General features: G+C 45.1%; 1 protein-coding gene across 4 annotated transcripts in view; it reads right to left on the bottom strand.

The window, feature by feature from the left end:
• Nucleotides 1-20,924, bottom strand: part of TBCE (tubulin folding cofactor E) — a 266,118-nt gene that overhangs the window by 138,590 nt on the left and 106,604 nt on the right. For all 4 annotated transcript variants that reach the window (XM_077289136.1, XM_077289135.1, XM_077289138.1 and 1 more), the window contains 2 exons: nucleotides 5,248-5,347; nucleotides 3,328-3,430 (listed from right to left, as the gene is read on the bottom strand). In XM_077289136.1, the coding sequence (XP_077145251.1) occupies nucleotides 3,328-3,430; nucleotides 5,248-5,347 (203 nt within the window). The remainder of the gene's footprint in view (nucleotides 1-3,327; nucleotides 3,431-5,247; nucleotides 5,348-20,924) is intronic.

The following is a 20,924-nucleotide window of genomic DNA, read 5'->3' as shown; positions in this document are numbered from 1 at the left end:
CAAAAAATGTGTCTATGTGCGATGTCTCCACCCAACGGACAGCGATTTTACGACAGATCCAGTGCACGACAGATGAAACGGAAGGCTATCCGTCACAATCCGTTGCTAATACAAGTCTATGAGAAAAAAAACGGATCCAGCAGAAACATTTCACAAAACGACGCATTGTGATGGGAAAAGAAAGAGGGAAGTGTGAGAGAGGCCTTAGAGGCGGCCAAACTTCTGAGTACCCCTTTATTACAAAGCATTTGAATGAAGCGGTGACTGAAAAGTAATGGCACACAGCCCTGACAGCATTGTGCAAAGATCTCTCCAAGTGATGAGAAGGCAAAAGAATGAAGGAAGGAAGGACGGACGGATGAACAATACCCTCATTATGTTGGTAGATCGATACCTCTTTATGAAGAAAAAAAAACATGAATTCTGAATGAAGATGGGATCTTGGGAAAGATGATCTGGACAGTCCAAGAAGCTCCATGGGGAGTCTGCAAGGAGGTTGACCACGGCAGCGCACCAATATCTTTGGTGCCAGTCTGGAGCACTCAAGATTGTAAGAAAACCCTTTGTCTTGAACTTCATGAGTTACCTGGGAAGGAGGGACAGTGCTTAAAAAGTCCATGGGTTAATGACACTTTACATTGACAGAACTCTGCATTCTGCCAAAAAAAAAAAAAACTCTTGAAACCTCTGCCATGGCAGATCAGCTTTGCCATGATGGTTGATGTATGCCTTTGTGGTGACAATCTTAAACGGGATCCAGACAGACAGACTTAAAATAAAAAGCTGCTAGTGCAGAAAAGACAGGTGGATGACCCTCAGCTATATAGCATATTGATGGGAAGAAAACTCTACTGCATTTTCCAACAGCCTAGAACTAAAAACTGTTGAAAAACCACTCCCCAGCTGAGGAGACTAGCCTCCGTCATTAGAATCTGCCAACAAATGGGAAGCAGCCCTTGTGCATGAAGGGTGAGGCCAACCACCGGCTGAGAGACTGGTGGACGTGGTGGACGTTAAGCAACAGAAGGACCAGCTGAACTAAGGAGAGGGAGGACCAGTCCCAATATGATAAAAGGGCTCTCCCATAAGGTCTGGAATTAAACTGAGCAAACAGAATTGACATGAAGGCAAATACCATCTTGACCATGCTACTCATGCAGAAGTTGAGGAGTTTTCATGATGGCCATCTCATAGAACAGATGTTGGACTGAAGAGCAGGTATCTTCTTTTCTGCAAAAAAATATCTTATCAAAACAGCATCCCAAGAAAAAAAAACACATTTGCCATGATCAGAGAGGACTTCAGCTTGATGAAGATCCACCTGAAGCGAGACAGGCTATTCTAAAGAGATGGTAGGCTTTCTAGGTTCCCCAAGTGTGACGGAGCCTTGAAGAGGATGCCGTAAAGGTAAGGTATAATCATGATCCCACTGGTACGAAGTGAAAACATCTGTGCCAAATAAGTCGTCGTCAACAGCAGAAAACTATTTGCTCTGTAAGAGAAAGGGATGGATGCCCATCCGAGGGAAGTCCCCAGATGTCTGCAAATTCTATTGCCTCTGGACCAAGAGGCCTTGTCTCCTGGACTCCATAGTCACTAGGATAGGGTTAGCTTGAAAGATGGTCTCTTCCTTCCCTGGAGAGCTGGGGATCTATCTTGGTGATTAGGACTACCTAAGGAAGAGATTGATGAAATTGATGAGTTCTACATTTACCAAACTCAGAACTGGCCTGGAATACGGAAGCCAAGTGCTCTTGCCACCGATGTAGTCTGCAATAATCTTGCCCAATTTGGCCCCGAACAGAAGAGAACTAATAGATTTTTAGAAAAAAAGGTTGAGTCTTGAGCCACAGAATATAGTGAATAGCCACAATATTAATCACAATTTGAGCTGAGCACTCAGTAGCATCCAAAGAAACCTAGCAAAGATACTTGCCCATGTGAGTGATCTGGTCAGTCACATCTGCAAATACAGCACTGAATGCTTCTGAAATAACTCCTCACCAGTGCTGTTTAACTCAGGAGGTAACCGCTTTGGCAACTCAAATGGCGGTGAATGCTGGGCACATAGCAGAGCCTGCCGCCTTTAAGACAGACCTGACAGAGAATTTATCTGTAGGGTCCTTTAGAGATACAAGAAACAGAGAAGGCAGAGAAATAAGGTACACAGAAGAGATAGCTGGTGTCAGGAAACAGGGAGAGAGAGGTGCCATCAATCAGCAATATCTGTTGGAGAACCATCCTTAAAAAGACTATAAGACGACTGTGGTGCACAGGAAAGGAGGAAGGCATGAAGCCTACGCAGAGGGCAAGTCAGTGCGATTGTGTTTGGCCAGAGATGAGGCGTGGCCTCATGGGAGGCAACTAGGCCACAATAAAGCCAGGAAGTAAATTAGAATCACAGCCCCACTGAAGGTCATGTAGCACCGCGTGCCGCAATGGGATGACCAGAACAGAAGCATTGTGGCCCACATACCACAGAGACCACCAAGCTGGCAGGATAGAATGCCTAGGAGATACTGGATTGGACGCAATAGTAGGAGAGGGGCAAAAGGAAATAATTGGACTTGCTGCTATAAAACTACAAGACCACTGCAAGCCTGCGAGAAAAGCATTGCAGGAGAAGCCACAGGGAAGACATCGCAAAACGCAGGACCAAAGCAAGGGACATACCCAACTGTCCCGAAGAGGCTTGATACTGTGGTCCTGTGAATCCTGAATCCATCTTCTAATCAATACAATGTGCTGCGCTCTGGATGACAATTGGTCAGGAGTCAAAAAGGCAACGGACTGATTGCTGACAGTATTAAAGTACAATGGTCCTGTCATCCCAACTAGAGAGGATACAGACAGACCACTACAGACTGTTCCCTTCATTGCTTAGAGAAGTGAAACATTACACTACTCCACTCTGCTACCCAACATAAAGGAGAAAATAGAGATGTTAGTCTCTACTGAAAAAATAAACTTAGGCAAAAACAGGTCTGAGGCACAGACCCGTATCTGCTTCCTACGTGACAAGTTAAACTGAGTAGCTTGGTTTGGTAATCAAGGGAGGCTGGGGAGAAGACTTTTTTTCTTAAGGTGTATTGTTACGATCAGCCATCCGGTGGCTGCAGACTTAATTTATGGTTATTGTGTCCCCCAATGATGCACCTGTAAAATAAAACAACAACTTGCTAGCGGTTACATACATGTGGTAGAATATTATATTAATATAAGCCATTTTGATTTCTGGACTCAAAACTCTTCTTACTCATCTGGAAATCATATAATTAAAAAACAACAAGGCACCACTAGTATCCCAACCCTGCTAAAGAAGATTACCTCATTCCATGTTACTCCTGTCCGGTTAAGGGAAAGGGTTGTCAATTTTTCAAAAGAACTTGCTAATGAAGATGGATTTGTGGGAAGAGAAAGTTTGTTCTCACTGTTAAGAGAAAATTAGAATAGTAAAGGCTTCTTCACATTTATTCAGTTATTCAAAGTTTGATCACTTTACTCTTGAAGAAAAGGCTTGATGCAATGCTTTTAGGACGAATATAAATAGTGGTCACAAGAGGAATGAAACAGATGCCTAGAGATGTTGGCTAAATCTAACTTTAATGTCTTTTACATGTACAAGAACTGATTTCTACATGAATAGTTCCTCAATGCTATTGAAGGCTGAGCCAAGACGTTGTTGTTCCATGGTCTGTATACAGACAACCATGCTTGGAATGACTGTAGGCTATGTTAAGATCATGCTGCAGATCAATTACCACATACATTATTCTTCACTGCGCATCAAGGAGATTTTCTAAAATATTTGCTGTTTGGATGGTAAATCAGCAGTGTATTCATTAAGTGTAAGCGTAACCAGGCACCGAAAAGTTTTGCATCATGTATCCTCCAAAGCTTTAAGCACCACTTCACTCTATTGTTTATTTTTTATTTCAGCCCTTGATTGGTGCCATTAATTTAAGTTCCCTGGCCCTAGCATTGCACTGACCAGCCGCAGACGTCTCTCTTCCTGGTTGCACGCCGCCATCTTGTGACCGTAACTTCTGACTGACCAGAAGTCAGAAGTAAAGGTCACAAGCTCTCGATGTAAGTCTATGAAAGTCTTGTTCTGCCTCTCAAAGACTTACATTTAGTTGTGAGCACCCAGCAATCACTGGAGCAATCCAGCAGGTCACAACCTGCAGAAGACTGAAGCGGCACCGAAACAGATGAAGACCGCGGATAGCAAGTATGATACTAGGTGCAGGGAACTTGTGATTAGTGGCACCACTCCACTGGTAAAATTAAAAAAAATATGCTAGAGTGGTGCTTTAAAAAAGTTGTATGGGGCTTAGATATTAATGAAAGAATCATGGAACCGGTCACCATTAATGGATTGCTTTGGGGTCTTTGCAATTTCTCGCATTCAAATAAATAGGAAATGTATGGTGCTGATGTTTCCCATCCATATTGATGACCTGTCCCACAGACAGGTGATAAATATGGAAGTCCTGGACAACTGCTTTATTAAAATGTGCTGAAAGTAATTATTTACATAGCCTTACAGGGGAACATTAGCTTTTTTTATTCTATGTCTGAAGTGCTTATTAATAAAACTAGATGGAGGCCCGATGCTATCGCATCGGGAGGGTGCCCGGCGGGGAGGGTGCCCCGATGGTCAGGATCCGAGCAGTGGTCGGGATCCCAGCGGTAGGGAGTCTGGCGATGACCCGCTGGTGGTACTGTGCAAGGTCCTGGTACCACCAGCGGTGCCATATTGGAATACCCATCACTTGGGTACTCCAATACGGCGGTCGGCGTACTTCCGCTACGGCGCGCTGGATTGTAGGATTCGAGGACGTCCAGACGGAAATGGATGACAGACAATTTAAGGTAATTATATAAATAGATGTCAACATTACCTGCAAATGAACAAAATGTATTCACTTGGAACTGTAATTGGTATATTTTATAACCACATGAAACTTCCAAAGTACAACTATGCTGCTTACTACAGATCACACTTGCTACACAAGACAATTCTGTGTAGGTGCCTGTGGAAGCAATGACAGCTCCGGAAACCTATAATAGGGGAGTCCTATGATTACATGTATTTTCTTACATGCCACATCACTAGCAGAACTGATCTTATGTTCATAGAAAACCAAAGCTTCCGAATTAACATCAGTTTTATTACACTACCTAAACCGCAACATGCAGCAAGAGTTTTAGATAGAGAAGGCTGGAAAATTCCTTTGGTCATACCTGAGGTCAAGAGTTTTCAGTCTTTCAAGCTGGAAAGCAATGCCTGCTACTTTTTCCCAAGAAGACAGTAGGTTTTTTGATAAATTTAAAGTTGAAATGTCTAATTACTTAATTTAAGGATTGCATACCAAAAGACTAAACGATTAATTATACTTGTCAAAACAAAAAAATCATCAAATGTAATGTGTCTGTTTTTTGGAGTTTAATGTGCCGATTGCAAAAATATGCTTAGTTTTGCTCTATCACAAAGTTTCTGAGACAGAAGTATTATTGTTATTATGTTATTTCTGCATTTTCAATGTATGTGGTTTTTCCTATGTTATTCCCATTTCTTTGCTTGTTTTACTTGTGAATTTTCTTACAGGGACAAAATCAGTAAGGCTGGAGACACACTAGCGATTTTAAAAATCGGTCCGACTTTGATGCAGGAGTGTCGGACAAGTGTAATGCAAGTGTCATGCATTTTTTATGAGAGTACAATCCGATTTTTCCCCACCTAGCATCCGATTTAATCCGAATGCAGTGCAATTGCTATCCGATTATAATGCGATTTTAACATGAGCTTTTACAAAGAGCAATTCTCTGTCATTTACACATCATTTTCGAAGGAAATATTCATCAAAACAAACACACATACATACACACATATATAAAAGATAGATAGAATAAAAGCCGGCAAATCATGTGCGCGTACAGCAAAATCACACTGACAGGTTAGAATAGATATATACCTATATAATACATAGATACCATATATACACGAGTATAAGCCGAGATTTTCAGCCCATTTAGGCTGAAAGTGGCCCTCTCGGCTTATACTCGAGTCATTGTCCAAGGGGGTCTGCGGCTGTCACATTATACTCAACCGCTCCTTGTGTGGTCTCTGTACTTACCTGCTTCTCAGATGGTCTCAGCGAGGGCAGCTTGCTCCTGTGTTCAGCGGTCACATGGTACCGCTCATTAAAGTAATGAATATGGACGCCACTCCACTTCCATAGGCAAAGCGCATATTCATTACTTTAATGAGCGGTACCATGTGACAGCTGAACACAGGAACAAGCTGCCGGAGACCAACGGAGAAGCAGGGGCTTGCAGGGACGGGGGAGGGGGAGACATGCGATATTCACCTGACCCCGTTCCACCGCCGGGCTCTGTCTTCCGCATCCTCTGGCTGTGACGTTCAGATCAGAGGGCACGATGACGTGGTTAGTGCGCACCCTCTGCCTGAACAGTCACCGCAGAGACCCGGAAGACACAGCGGCGCATGGAAGTGGAATGGGAACAGGTGAATATCGCAAGTGCCGGGGGCCTGAGCCAGCAGCGACACCGACACCTGGCCCCCAGTGTCGAGAGGCGAGTATGTCATTTTTTTTTTTTTTTATCGAAGCAGCAGCAGTATATGGGGTTATATTATTCTATGGAGCATCTTATGGGGCCATCATCAAACTTTATGGAGCAGCATATGGGGTTATATTATTCTATGGAGCCTCTTATGGGGCCATCATCAACCTTTATGGAGCAGCATATGGAGTTATATTATTCTATGGAGCATCTTATGGGGCCATCAACTTTTATGGAGCAGAATATGGGGCATATAATTCTATGAAGCATCTTATGGGGTCATCAACCTTTATGGAACAGCATCTGGGGCATATTGTTCTATGGAGCATCTTATGGGGCCATCAACCTTTATGGAGCGCCTTATGGGGCCATCAACTTTTAAGGAGCATTATATGGGGCATATTATTCTATGGAGCATCTTATGGGGCCATCATTAACCTTTTATGCAGCATTATATAGGGCATATTTTAATATGGAGCATCCTATTGGGCCCGTTTATGAACTATATGGAGCATTATATGGGGCTCCTGATTCAATATGGATATTCAAAAACACAACCTACTGATGTCTCAATTAATTTTACTTTTATTGGTATCTATTTTTATTTTTGAAATTTACCAGTAGCTGCTGCATTTCTCACCCTAGGCTTATACTCGAGTCAGTAAGTTTTTCCCAGTTTTTTTGTGGCAAAATTAGGTGCCTCAGTACACTGGCGTAGCTAGAGCTTTTGCCGCCCGGGGCTGTTCCCGAGTTTGGCGCCCCCTCCCCCATTGCCGTCACTCAACGCAGGGCCCCGCCCCCTCAGCACTGTTTACCCATCAAATCCGGTGCCTGCGCTGTGTATCGCTGTTTGGTGCAGGCGCAGAGAGCTCTGGCCGTCTGACGTCACAGCCAGGCTTGCAGACTGTGCCTGTGCGGCGAGTGCGGCCACCCACCTTTGTAATCCCAGCCCCGCAGTGTGTTATGCATTATGCAGAGTGCGGGGCTGGGATTCACAAGCAGGGCGGCCGCACAGGCTCAGTGTCCAGCATTGCCCCAGTGTGTCCAGCAATCTGCCCCAGTGTTCAGCTTTGCCCCAGTGTGTCCAGCAATCTGCCCCAGTGTCCAGCATTGCCCCCAGTGTGTCCAGCAATCTGCCCCAGTGTCCAGCATTGCCCCCAGTGTGTCCAGCAATCTGCCCCAGTGTCTAGCATTGCCCCCAGTGTGTCCAGCAATCTGCACCAGTGTCTAGCATTGCCCCCAGTGTGTCCAGCAATCTGCCCCAGTGTCCAGCATTGCCCCCAGTGTGTCCAGCAATCTGCCCCAGTGTCCAGCATTGCCCCCAGTGTGTCCAGCAATCTGCCCCAGTGTCCAGCATTACCCCCAGTGTGTCCAGCAATCTGCACCAGTGTCCAGCATTGCCCCCAGTGTGTCCAGCAATCTGCCCCAGTGTCCAGCATTGCCCCCAGTGTGTCCAGCAATCTGCCCCAGTGTCCAGCATTGCCCCCAGTGAGTCCAGCAATCTGCCCCAGTGTCCAGCATTGCCCCCAGTGTGTCTAGCAATCTGCCCCAGTGTCCAGCATTGCCCCCAGTGAGTCCAGCAATCTGCCCCAGTGTCCAGCATTGCCCCCAGTGTGTCCAGCAATCTGCCCCAGTGTCCAGCATTGCCCCCAGTGAGTCCAGCAATCTGCCCCAGTGTCCAGCATTGCCCCCAGTGTGTCTAGCAATCTGCCCCAGTGTCCAGCATTGCCCCCAGTGAGTCCAGCAATCTGCCCGTGTCCAGCATTGCCCCCAGTGTGTCTAGCTATCTGCCCCAGTGTCCAGCATTGCCCCCAGTTTGTCCAGCAATTTGCCCCAGTGTCCAGCATTGCCCCCAGTGAGTCCAGCAATCTGCCCCAGTGTCCAGCATTGCCCCCAGTGTGTCTAGCAATATGCCCCAGTGTCCAGCATTGCCCCCAGTGTGTCTGAGTCAGACATAAAGAAAAAAAAAAAAAAAAAGTAAAATCCTCACCTCTCCCGTTCCCAGCGCAGGTCCGGTGCACTCAGCGTCTCTCCGGCTCTGCAACGCTCAGGACAGAGAGGCTGAGCGTGCAGTGATGACGTCATCGCACCCTCTGCCCTGAGACGTCGCAGAGTCAGAGGGCGCCGAAGACGCTGCAGCTGCCGCAGGAACCAGGAGAGGTGAGTATTAGAACGGGGGGCCCAATGCCGGCGCTTGTATCGGGGGGGGGGGGGGGGCCCTGGTCGTGGCGGCGGTCGGCGCCGCCCGAAGATTTTTTTTCCTTCCTCCTCTCTGGGTCGGACCCGCCCCCGGCATTGTGCCGCCCCCGGTATTGTGCCGCCCGGGGCGGCCCGCCCCCCCCGCCCCCCCTTCCTACGCCACTGCCTCAGTATATACGGTATATGTATCAGTGACACACACGTGTGTGTATTTATATTGCACAGATAGATACGAGAAAAGCTGGCAAAACATCTGCTGCGTACAGTATAATCACACGCTGACATCTATATATCTACCTATTCTATATGTATTTACTGTATGCAATCCATCTCTTCTGTCGGCTCCTGCTGTGATTTTACACTACCTCAGCTGCTGAACTACCGGCTTTTCTTCCATCTATCTATGTAATATAAATACATATATATGTGAAATCAAACAAGTAAAAGATATACATACCAAATGGGATCAACCTTCAAGCAATACTTTTATTTGTACAAAAAACATACAACGGGGCAAGACACACATTTAAAAACATTTAAAAAGCCAAAAACAAGCACATGGCTAATAGGCCATATGCAACCCCCCCGATAGGAAGTAAAAATATACCATAAAGCACCCAATAATATATAATCTAACCAAACAAAGTATATGTGCATATACAACAATAAATACCTATCTGCTACGAGCTATAACTTATAAGCACTGGACACAATGTATCAACAAAAGAAAGGTTAAATGTGGATTACGCACCATAAGCATATTTACCAAATAATAACATGCAGAGATAGAGGCCACCGGATAACAAGAAATATCACCCAAGAGCCTGTGAACAAAATACACTCTATGGTTCAAAGTCCTGAAGCTCCAGCTAGCCAGGCAGAAATGCGATAAGCAATAACAAGGTGCTAATGCTGGGGAGGTTAAAAGAGACTAAAGCCCCACGCGTATCGATGCGATATATGAGACATCTATATCTATCTACATCTATCTATCTATATATATAAATGAGTGTGTGTCGGTGATGATGTCATAATGGTTGCCATGGCGACGATGATGTCAATGGTTGCCATGGCAACGATGGTGTTATAATAGGTTGCAATGGTGACGGTGATGTCATAATGGTTGCCATGGTGATGATGATGTCATAATAGGTTGCAATGGTGACGGTGATGTCATAATGGTTGCCATGGTGACGATGATGTCATAATAGGTTGCAATGGTGACGGTTACGTCGTAATGGTTGCCATGTTGTGTGTGATGGGTATATGGGCACGGGACTATGGGATGGAAGATGTGTGATGGGTATATGGGCACGGGACTATGGAATGGAGGATATGTATGATGGGTATATGTTCACGGGACTGTGGGATAGAGGATAATGATTATAATTTGTTATAACTTTGGTAATTTGATATATCTATATATCTATGTGAATAAATCTATTCTGTCTATTCTAACCTGTCAGTGTGATTTTACTGTATCCGCATATGAATTGCCGGCTTTCACAAGAAGATCGCTGTGTAAAAATCAACACTCGCATGGTCCGCGTGCAGTGTGATTTTTTTCTGGCACCCATTGACTTCTATTGCGGGATGCGATCAGAATTCCGATTACAATCGCAGTATGCTGCGACTTTTTCCAGTCCGTTTGTGATCCGATCCGAGCTGGAAAAAAAAAACGCAGACAAAGACACAATCATAGAATAACATTGGTCCGAATTCAATCCGATTTTATATCGGATTGAATAAGTCAGATTTCATCGCAAGTGGGATGGAGGTTTTAGTGAGTTTTATGGGAAGGAGTATTGACAGTGCAGTCAATCAATGACTGCTTCTCATAAAGTCACATGTTATGGGGAGGAGCTAACTTATGAGGTGGCAAAATTTGAGTCAGTCAGAAAAGGATGGTGATGGCAGCAAGGACTGGTATGTGAGACTGACAGGAGACAGGCCTCTACAGGGATCTGAGCCCTGCCACAGGGAGACAGAAGGGAAGGCAGCGGACAGCCGCCATTGTGAGAGGATTTTCACTGCATTTCGGGGAGGCCAAGTCACCTCAGAGGGAAGAAAACAGCTCAGCCACTGAGGTGGAACTGAGTGAGGGTCTCCACAGAAAACCTGAAAGCAGCAAATATCACACTGAGAAACTGACTGTCTGCAAATGTTCATCTGTAAGGAATAGGCTGACCCATTTACCTCACAACTGTATATAGTCATCTACCAAATTACCTCCAGTAAAATTAGTTCTAAATACAAGCTGCCTCTGTCATCTTTGGGGAAATATCTACATATAGTCGGTCGGCTCATCGCATTATTATTTTTTTATTTTTATTTTTTAAGTTTGTAACCACCATTGAACTGAACTTACTCTACTGTTTGATCTGATTTAACCCCTTTCTGACCTCGTATGGGATAGTACGTACAAGGTCAGATCTCCTGCTTGATGCGGGCTCTGGCGGTGAGCTCGCATCAAAGCCGGGAAATGTCAGCTGTTTTGAACAGCTGACATGTGCACGAAATAGCGGCGGGTGGAATCGCAATTCACCCGCCGCTATTAACTAGTTAAATGCCGCTGTCAAACACTGACAGCAGAGTTTAACTAGCGCTTCTGGCCATCGGGCCGGAAATGCGCTCATCACTGACCCCCGTCACATGATCGTCAGTCAGCGATGTCTCGGCATAAAAACCAGAGGTCTCCTTGAGACCTCTATTGTTGTTGATGCCGGATTGCTATGAGCGCCACCCTGTGGTAGGCGTTCATACCAATTCTGTAATTCTGCTGCATACAGGTGATCTGTGCATCACCTCTATGTAGAAGAGGCAATCGAGTTGTGCCAGCTTCTAGCCTCCCATGGAGGCTATTGAAGCATGGCAAAAGTAAAAAAAAAAGTATTTAAAAAAATATATAAAAGTTTATATCACCCCCCTTTCGCCTCATTCAAAATAAAAAAAAAAATCAATCATACACATATTTGGTATCGCCGCATTCAGAATCGCATGATCTATCAATAAAAAATAGAATTATTCTTACCGTTAATTCGGTTTCTAGGAGCCTTCCACGACAGCCACCAGGAGGTTGTCTCCATACCCTAATGGGGGACAGGAAGCACGAGAGGTTAAAAGCCCCTCCCACCTCCCATTAACCAGTGACTTACAACTGAACCCACAGCACCGGTTACCTTTTAGGTTCTCAGAAAATTATCCAAGAACATCGGGAGGGAATTAATGCTGTCGTGGAAGGCTCCTAGAAACCGAATTAACGGTAAGAATAATTCTATTTTCTCTAGTAGCCTTCCACGACAGCCACCAGGAGGAATGCCAACCAATTCTGTATTTAGGGAGGGACCACAGCCTGAAGAACCTTTCGGCCAAAGGCAAGATCCCGGTTGGACCAGAAGTCCAATCTGTAATGCTTAGTAAAAGTGTGCAAGGAAGACCATGTTGCTGCCCTGCAAATCTGCTCTGTTGAAGCACCAGCCCTTTCAGCCCAAGAGACAGACGTAGATCTGGTGGAATGAGCTTTTAGGCCCGCAGGAATAGCAATATTCTGGGTTAGGTATGCTTCAGTAATGGCTTTCTTTATCCAGTTGGCGATGGTACTCTTCGCTACCTTCTTGCCCTTGTTTCTGCCAGAAAGATGAACGAAGAGATTTTTGTCAATCCTGAACGATTTAGTATGTTCTAAATAGTACAACACTATACGTCGTACATCCAAAGTATGAAATCTGTGTTCTTCCGGATTTGAAGGATTGTGACAGAACGATGGGAGGACTATATCCTGTGATCGATGAAACTCTGACACTACCTTCGGGAGAAAACATGGATCAGGTCGGAACACGATGGAGTCATCTCTTATGGTAAGATAAGGCTCTCTGACTGAAAGGGCTTGTATTTCTCCCACTCGTCTGGCAGTAGAAATTGCAACCAAGAAGGCCGTTTTGCAGGAGAGAAGTTGCGAGGAACAAGATGATAATGGCTCAAATGGAGGAGCCGTAAGGCCCTTTAGAACTATGTTTAAGTCCCATGATGGTACAAAAATTTGTTTTCTTGGACAATGCCTTGATGCTGCGACCATAAACCTCTTTATCCAACGATGACTTGCAAGGTCTTGATCGAAGACAGAGCTCAAGGCTGACACTTGAACTTTCAAGGTACTTGGCTTCAGCCCCATTTCCAAACCTTTTTGCAAAAAATCTAATATCTGTGAGATATTAGGATGGAAAGGGTCAGGATTATGAGGATGACACCACGAGGAGAATCTATTCCAAATTTTTCCATATATGGCGTTGGTAATAGGTTTTCTAGACTTCTGTAGGGTAGAGATTACCGACTGTGAAAGGCCTTTAGCATTTAGTACCTGGGCTTCAATAGCCAGGCTGCCAGATTGAACCTTTGTGGTTCCGGATGATAAAAGGGGCCTTGGCGGAGAAGATCTTCTGCTTGAAGAAAAACTGGACCATCCACCTTCAGTTCTCTTATGAGGTGGTACCAGCTTCTTTTCGGCCATGTCGGCGCTACTAGGATAGTTTGGACCTGATCGTCCCGGATCTTCCGGAGGGTCTTCGCCAGTAACGGTATTGGAGGGAATGCGTACGCTAGATGAAACCTCCATGCGTGAGCGAAGGCATCTACTCCTTGAGACCTGTCCTTGGGGTTCAGGGAGAAGTAGTTCTCGACCTGTGCATTCTGACTTGACGCTAGAAGGTCTATATCGGGAAGTCCCCATCTGTCTGTCAACATTCTGAAAATGTCCGCCTTCAGGCTCCATTCTCCCGGATGCAAGTCGTGACGACTTAGGAGATCTGCATGAATGTTCACTGACCCTCTGAGGTGTATTGCTGATAGTGAGAGGAGATGTTTCTCTGCCCAGCAAAATATTCTGTTTGATATTGCTCTCAACTGGTTGAACTTTGGACTTCCCTGGTGTTTTAGATGCGCAACAGTCGTCATATTGTCCGAATAAATTCTGACATGTTGACCTATAATGAGACTGCTGGCCGCCAGGAGGGCCCTCTCCACTGCCATCAATTCTCTGGAGTTGGAGGAACTGGAACTTTCTCTTTGATTCCAGTGACCCTGAAATGGGATCTGCGAGACAACTGCTCCCCAACCTTTTTGACTGGCATCCGTTGTCACCGTGATCAGAGGATCTTGTACCCAGTCTACTCCTTTTAGCAGGTTTGATTGGATCGCCCACCAGGTTAACGAGACCTTTACCTTCCCAGGAGTGTATATTCTTCTGTTCAGGGAATTTGGATTTCCGTTCCAGTTCCCTAAGATGTGTGCCTGCAGTACTCTTGAGTGGCTTTGAGCCCACTGGACTGATTGTATACAGGCCGTCATTGACCTCAGGAGAGACATTGCAGCCCGTAAAGTCGGAGAACGTTGTTTTTTGAAGTCTGAGACTTTGGAAATCAGGTTTATTCGGTGTTCCTCTGGTAGGAAAGATTTCTGATTCTCTGAATCCAAGAGGACCCCGGGGAATTTCCTCACCTTTGATGGTGACAGTTGAGACTTTTTTAGATTTGGTATCCAACCCAAATCCTGTAAAATGTTCAGAGTTTTGGAAATTCTCTGATTGAGAATTTCGGCGGAAGGATCAATTAATAGAAGGTCGTCCAAGTACGGCACTATAGCGATGTCTTGACTCCTGATATGGGCTACTGCTTCCGCCATGACTCTGGAAAACACCCTTGGGGCTGAGGAGATCCCGAAGGGGAGAACATTGTATTGGAAATGTAAGATTTTTTGATTGAATTGAACCGCAAATCTTAGGTATTTCCTGTGGCGAGGATGCATTGGAATATGGAAATAGGCATCCTTGAGGTCTATTGTTGCCATATATGATTGAGGAGCTATTAGAGGGATGGCTGTTTTTACTGACTCCATCTTGAACTTGCGGTAAGTTATATATTTGTTGAGAGCTTTCAGATTTATTATAATCCGAGATTGCCCGGAAGGCTTTTTTATCATGAAGATACGGGAATAGTGCCCTTTCCCTTGCTCGTTCACCGGGACCGGGGAGATAGCGCTCGAGTCTAGCAAGTCCTGAATTCCAGCCATCATCAGCTTCTGGGTCTCCCGAGATGACGGGGAGGTGACTCTTACGATCCTGGGGGGAGGTGCATCGAACTCTATCAGAAGCCCCTGTTGTATAACACTGACCACCCAGGGACTGTTGGAGATATTCTGCCAACTGTGAGTGAAGTTCGAAAGCCTCCCCCCCACCGGATCGGAGTCATTGTTTTTCTTGTTGAGTTTGCTGGGGAATAAGGATGTTTTTAGGCTTCCCCTTAGCATAACTCCACCTCCCGGTTTTTCCTTTCCCTTTTCCCTGGGAGGGCTGGGACTGGGAGGCTCGAAAAAAACGCTTCCTGGGAGGCCTCTGTTCAGGAAGAGTTTTCTTTCTGTCTGTGGCTTTCTCTAAGATGACGTCTAATGAGGGCCCAAACACATAGTCACCCTTAAAGGGAATGGAACATAGTTTTATTTTGGAAGTGACGTCTCCGCTCCACATTTTTAACCAGAGAGCTCCTCTGGCTGAATTTGTCTGGACCAAGGACCTGGCTGCCACCCGGATAGATTCCAGTGAGGAGTCTGCGAGGAACCCAGTCGCTCTGTGTAAAATAGGCAGGGAGTCCAGAACTTCTTCTCTCGGAGTACCCTGAGAGATGTGGTTTTCTAGCTCTTCTATCCAGCGGAAGAGGGAGCGGGCCACACAGGTGGATGCGATGTTGAATCTGAGGGCTGAGGTAGACGTCTCCCAGGATTTTTTGAGAAGGCTTTCAATCTTTCTATCTAAGGGGTCCTTTAACTGGGAGGAATCCTCGAACGGCAAAGCCGTTTTTTTAGCCACTCTAGCCACCTGAACATCAATTTTTGGGATGTTCCATTTTATTGCGTCCTCATCAAGAGGAAACCGATGTTTAAAGTCTGGAGGAGTTGTCAGACGCTTTTCCGGCAATTCCCATTCATTATTAATCATGTCTATTATGCTTTTATGGACGGGAAAAACAGGTTGTTTTTCAGTATGTATACCGAAAAGTTCGTCCTGTATAGACTGAGGAACTGACTCCTCTTTTAGCCCCATGGTGTTCCTCACTGCAGATACCAATTCCTCAATGTATTCAGAGGAAAAAAGATATTTCCTAATTTCCGCAGATTTATGGGGTAACACATCCTCCCATTTGACAGAAGAGGACGTATAAGATCCCTCAGACTCTGACTCAGAATACTCCTGGATTTTTCTCTTTTTGGGGAGAGATGGACCAGGTGAGGATGGTGGCGGCGGTGGAGGTGGGGCGAGCGTGGCCAGAGAGGTCTGAACCTCCTGCCTAACCAAGGAGCGGATTTCCTCAATTAATGAAGGGTGTTCCGCTCGGACAATTTTATCCGTACAAGGTTGGCACAACTTTTTCTCCCAATCTAGTGGCATTTTCACATTACAGGTAGCACATTTGCGTTTGGTAATGTTTTTAGGGCCAGACTTGACTGCCTGCAAAGAAAGAGGAAGCGGTGTAAGAAGGTGTATAAGGCACTACCTTAGAATGGGACCCATCTCTGCCACACTTACTAGGGCTTGAGGAGCGCTGGGCTCTGCAGCTGCAGGGCAAGACGAATCCATGCTTACAGCAGGCTTACCTGAGACGTCTTCGCAGCTTATATAGAAAATAAGTCTGCACCAGCGCGAGGCAATTCGCCGCCCCTCCCCCTCCGCAGTCCCAGGCAGGCGTGCGAGGATGCAGCGTGCCTCACACGCCGTTCGGTGATCCATAGCGCTGGTCTGTCGCTCCTGTGCAGGAGCGCCGACCCGGAAGTGGAGGATCACCTGACTTCCGGGTCGCCGAACAGCGTGCGTCAGGAGGGGGAGACGCCGGAGAGCTCAGGGAGGCCTCCAGGATGGGCTCACCGGCCAGCTTTGTCCCCGCAAGAGGACGCAGGAGGACCGGGAACGCGGTCCCAGAATCCAGGGAGACGGGAGGCACAGCGCAGGAGGAAGCCCCGAGGGACCCGACCATTAGTGCCCGGCAGAATAGAAATACAGGTACACTGCTCAGAGCCGCCGCTGCAGCGCACCAGAAACCTCTCCATGCCCCATGGGGGACAGGAAAGACACTGGTTAATGGGAGGTGGGAGGGGCTTTTAACCTCTCGTGCTTCCTGTCCCCCATTAGGGTATGGAGACAACCTCCTGGTGGCTGTCGTGGAAGGCTACTAGAGAAAAAAGGAATAACCTGATCGCTAAACGGCGTAGCGAGAAAAAAAATTCTAAAGCCAGAATTACTTTTTTTGGTTGCCACGAAATTGCATTAAAATGCAATAACGGGCGATCAAAATATCGTATCTGCACCAAAATGGTATCATTAAAAACATCAGCTAGGCATGCAAAAAATAAGCCCTCAACCCAACCGACCCTCGATGACGAAAAATGGAGACGCTACGGGTATAGGAAAATTGTGCAAATTGTTTTAGCAAAGTTTGGAATTTTTTTCACTACTTAGATAAAAAGGAACCTGGACATGTTTGGTGTCTATGAACTCGCAATGACCTGGAGAATCAAAATGGCAGGTCAGTTTTAGCATGTAGTGAACCTAGCAAAAAAGCCAAACAAAAAACACATGTGGGATTGCACTTTTATTGCAATTTCACCGCACTTGGAATTTTTTTCCCCGTTTTCTAGTACATGACATGGTAAAACCAATGATGTCATTCAGAAGTACAACTCGTCCGGCAAAAAAATAAGCCCTCACATGGCCATATTAACAGGAAAAAAAAAGTTATGGCTCTGGGAAGGAGGGGAGCAAAAAACGAAAACGAAAATACTCAGGGTCATGAAGGGGTTAAAGGAGAAAAATGCCCTGACAGTGTATCAATCATCCAAACAGATTTTGCTATGTGTGTGGTTCTTTTGCACCAAAAGTTCAGTCACTCATGATATTGGGCCGGAGTCACACTAGACCGTAATAAGGACGAGTGCGATGCGATAAAAAAAATCGCATAGCACTCGGCCCAATGGTAATCTATGGGGCAGCTCCTATTATCCGTTGTTTTCTTGGCCGTATTCAGGATCCGAGTGAAATTGCAGCATGCTGCGATTGTCAGCGCATCTCGGCCGAGAATCGCCAATGCAAGTCTATGGGTGCGAGATAAAGACGGATTACAAGGACCATCAGTCTGGCTTGCGAGAAATACGCACCGGTGTTCAATAGAAAAGCCAGCAAATTCAGAGCAGTGTACAGTTAAATAACACTGCCAGGTTAGAATAGAACAGATAAAAGTAATGTCTACACTATGTATATATATATATACACTCACCGGCCACTTTATTAGGTACACCATGCTAGTAACGGGTTGGACCCCCTTTTGCCTTCAGAACTGCCTCAATTCTTCGTGGCATAGATTCAACAAGGTGCTGGAAGCATTCCTCAGAGATTTTGGTCCATATTGACATGATGGCATCACACAGTTGCCGCAGATTTGTCGGCTGCACATCCCAAAGATGCTCCATACAAGGCAGGATGGATCCATGCTTTCATGTTGTTTACGCCAAATTCTGACCCTACCATCCGAATGTCGCAGCAGAAATCGAGACTCATCAGACCAAGCAACGTTTTTCCAATCTTCTACTGACCAATTTCGATGAGCTTGTACAAATTGTAGCCTCAGTTTCCTGTTCTTAGCTGAAAGGAGTGGTACCCGGTGTGGTCTTCTGCTGCTGTAGCCCATCTGCCTCAAAGTTCGACGCACTGTGCGTTCAGAGATGCTCTTAGGCCTACCTTGGTTGTAACGGGTGGCGATTTGAGTCACTGTTGCCTTTCTATCAGCTCGAACCAGTCTGCCCATTCTCCTCTGACCTCTGGCATCAACAAGGCATTTCCGCCCACAGAACTGCCGCTCACTGGATTTTTTTTCTTTTTCGGACCATTCTCTGTAAACCCTAGAGATGGTTGTGCGTGAAAATCCCAGTAGATCAGCAGTTTCTGAAATACTCAGACCAGCCCTTCTGGCACCAACAACCATGCCACGTTCAAAGGCACTCAACTCACCTTTCTTCCCCATACTGATGCTCGGTTTGAACTGCAGGAGATTGTCTTGACCATGTCTACATGCCTAAATGCACTGAGTTGCCGCCATGTGATTGGCTGATTAGAAATTAAGTGTTAACAAGAAGTTGGACAGGTGTACCTAATAAAGTGGCCAGTGAGTGTATATATATATATATATATATATATATATACACACACATACACACACATACATACATACACACATATACATACATACACATTATATATATATATATATATATATATATATATATATATATACATACACATACATACACACACAGTATCATATGAACTCGAGCATGGGAATTTTTCAGAATATTTTCTCACGCTCGAGTTCATATGAGTTTATGCCAGCAGGGGACGCAGGCAGGAGCACAGCTACATTAGCAGAGCTTCTGCTTGTGAAATTATTTAACCCCTTCTGATGGATTTACATCATGGGACTTCACTGTAACGCCGGAGAGGTATGGGATATTGTTGTTTTTTTATTTTAACTTTGTTTCAGGTGACAAGGGTCTTCAATTGGATTGAGCGTTTAATAAACTATTACAACACCCTGTGTCTTTATTTCATTAAAATACTTTTTTCCTAATGTGTGTGTGTTTTTTTAATCCTTTAAGAACATAGGATTAATAATGGATAGATGTCTTATTGACACCTCGCCATTATTAACCTGGTTTAATGTCACCTTACAATAGCAAGGTGACATTAACCCTTTATTACCCCATATCCCACCGCTACAGGGAAGTGGGAAGAGACTGGCCAAGTGCCAGAATAGGCGCATCTTGCAGATGTGCCTTTTCTGAGGTGGCTGGGGGCAGATATTTGTAGCCGGGGGGGGGGGGTGTCAATAACCATGGTCCCTCTCTAGGCTATTAATATCTGCCCTCAGTCACTGGCTTTCCCACTCTGGCAGAGAAAATTGCGCGGGAGCCCACACCAGTTTTCTCCGTGATTTAACACTTTATTTTAACAGCTAGAACTCCCAAATTTCGCACACATACACTTCTTACATTACTAGTGAGGAATATGTAAAAAAATAAGGGATATGAAATGGTTTACTGTATGTAAACCATATAGCTCACGACTAGTGTGACCTGATAATAAATTAATCAAACACTATGGTACTAGATAAAATATCAAATTTTTATTGAAAGTCAATGATAAAACGCATAAAATACATTTACTACATGTTGTAGAGGGTACAAAAAATCAACAAAAGAGGGACTACACTGCCTAAGATGCACTTCCTATCCAGACTACAAATATGCAAAAGCTGTCACCCACCTAGGCAACCTAAGATCATCACCGTAATTAGGAGCCATCTGTGGCCATTTCATAACGCCATGACAATAAAACTGGCCCCAAAGTAACGCTCCGACATTTGGCTATGCTGTTGGTGTGCATAAGAGGGTGGAAAGTAAAGGCAAAGTACCTGCTATAAAGTCTGGAAGGGTGTCTCGGCGTCCCTCTGCCGAGACACCCTTCCAGAATTTATAGCAGGTACTTTGCCTTTACTTTCCACCCTCTTATGCACACCAACAGCATAGCCAAATGTCGGAGCGTTACTTTGGGGCCAGTTTTATTGTCATGGCGTTATGAAATGGCCACAGATAGCTCCTAATTACGGTGATGATCTTAGGTTGCCTAGGTGGGTGACAGCTTTTGCATATTTGTAGTCTGGATAGGAAGTGCATCTTAGGCAGTGTAGTCCCTCTTTTGTTGATTTTTTGTACCCTCTACAACATGTAGTAAATGTATTTTATGCGTTTTATCATTGACTTTCAATAAAAATTTGATATTTTATCTAGTACCATAGTGTTTGATTAATTTATTATCAGGTCACACTAGTCGTGAGCTATATATGTTTAGGTACTTTACCCACATATAGAAAGGGTATATTTAATGATTATGAGCAACTGAATGTGAATATATGTATGTAAACCATGTCTCATATCCTGTCGGGTTTGATAAGGAGATAGCAAAAGCCGGCAATTGAATTACCGGCTTTTCTGCTATCCAGTGCTATATGAAATATAAATATATGTACCGTATATACTCGAGTATA

The sequence above is a fragment of the Ranitomeya variabilis genome, chromosome 2 (genome assembly GCF_051348905.1).
Source record: "Ranitomeya variabilis isolate aRanVar5 chromosome 2, aRanVar5.hap1, whole genome shotgun sequence".
Taxonomy (NCBI): Eukaryota; Metazoa; Chordata; class Amphibia; order Anura; family Dendrobatidae; genus Ranitomeya; species Ranitomeya variabilis.
The sequence above is the reverse complement of the archived record's forward strand: the minus strand, read 5'-3'. Positions and strand labels throughout refer to the sequence as shown.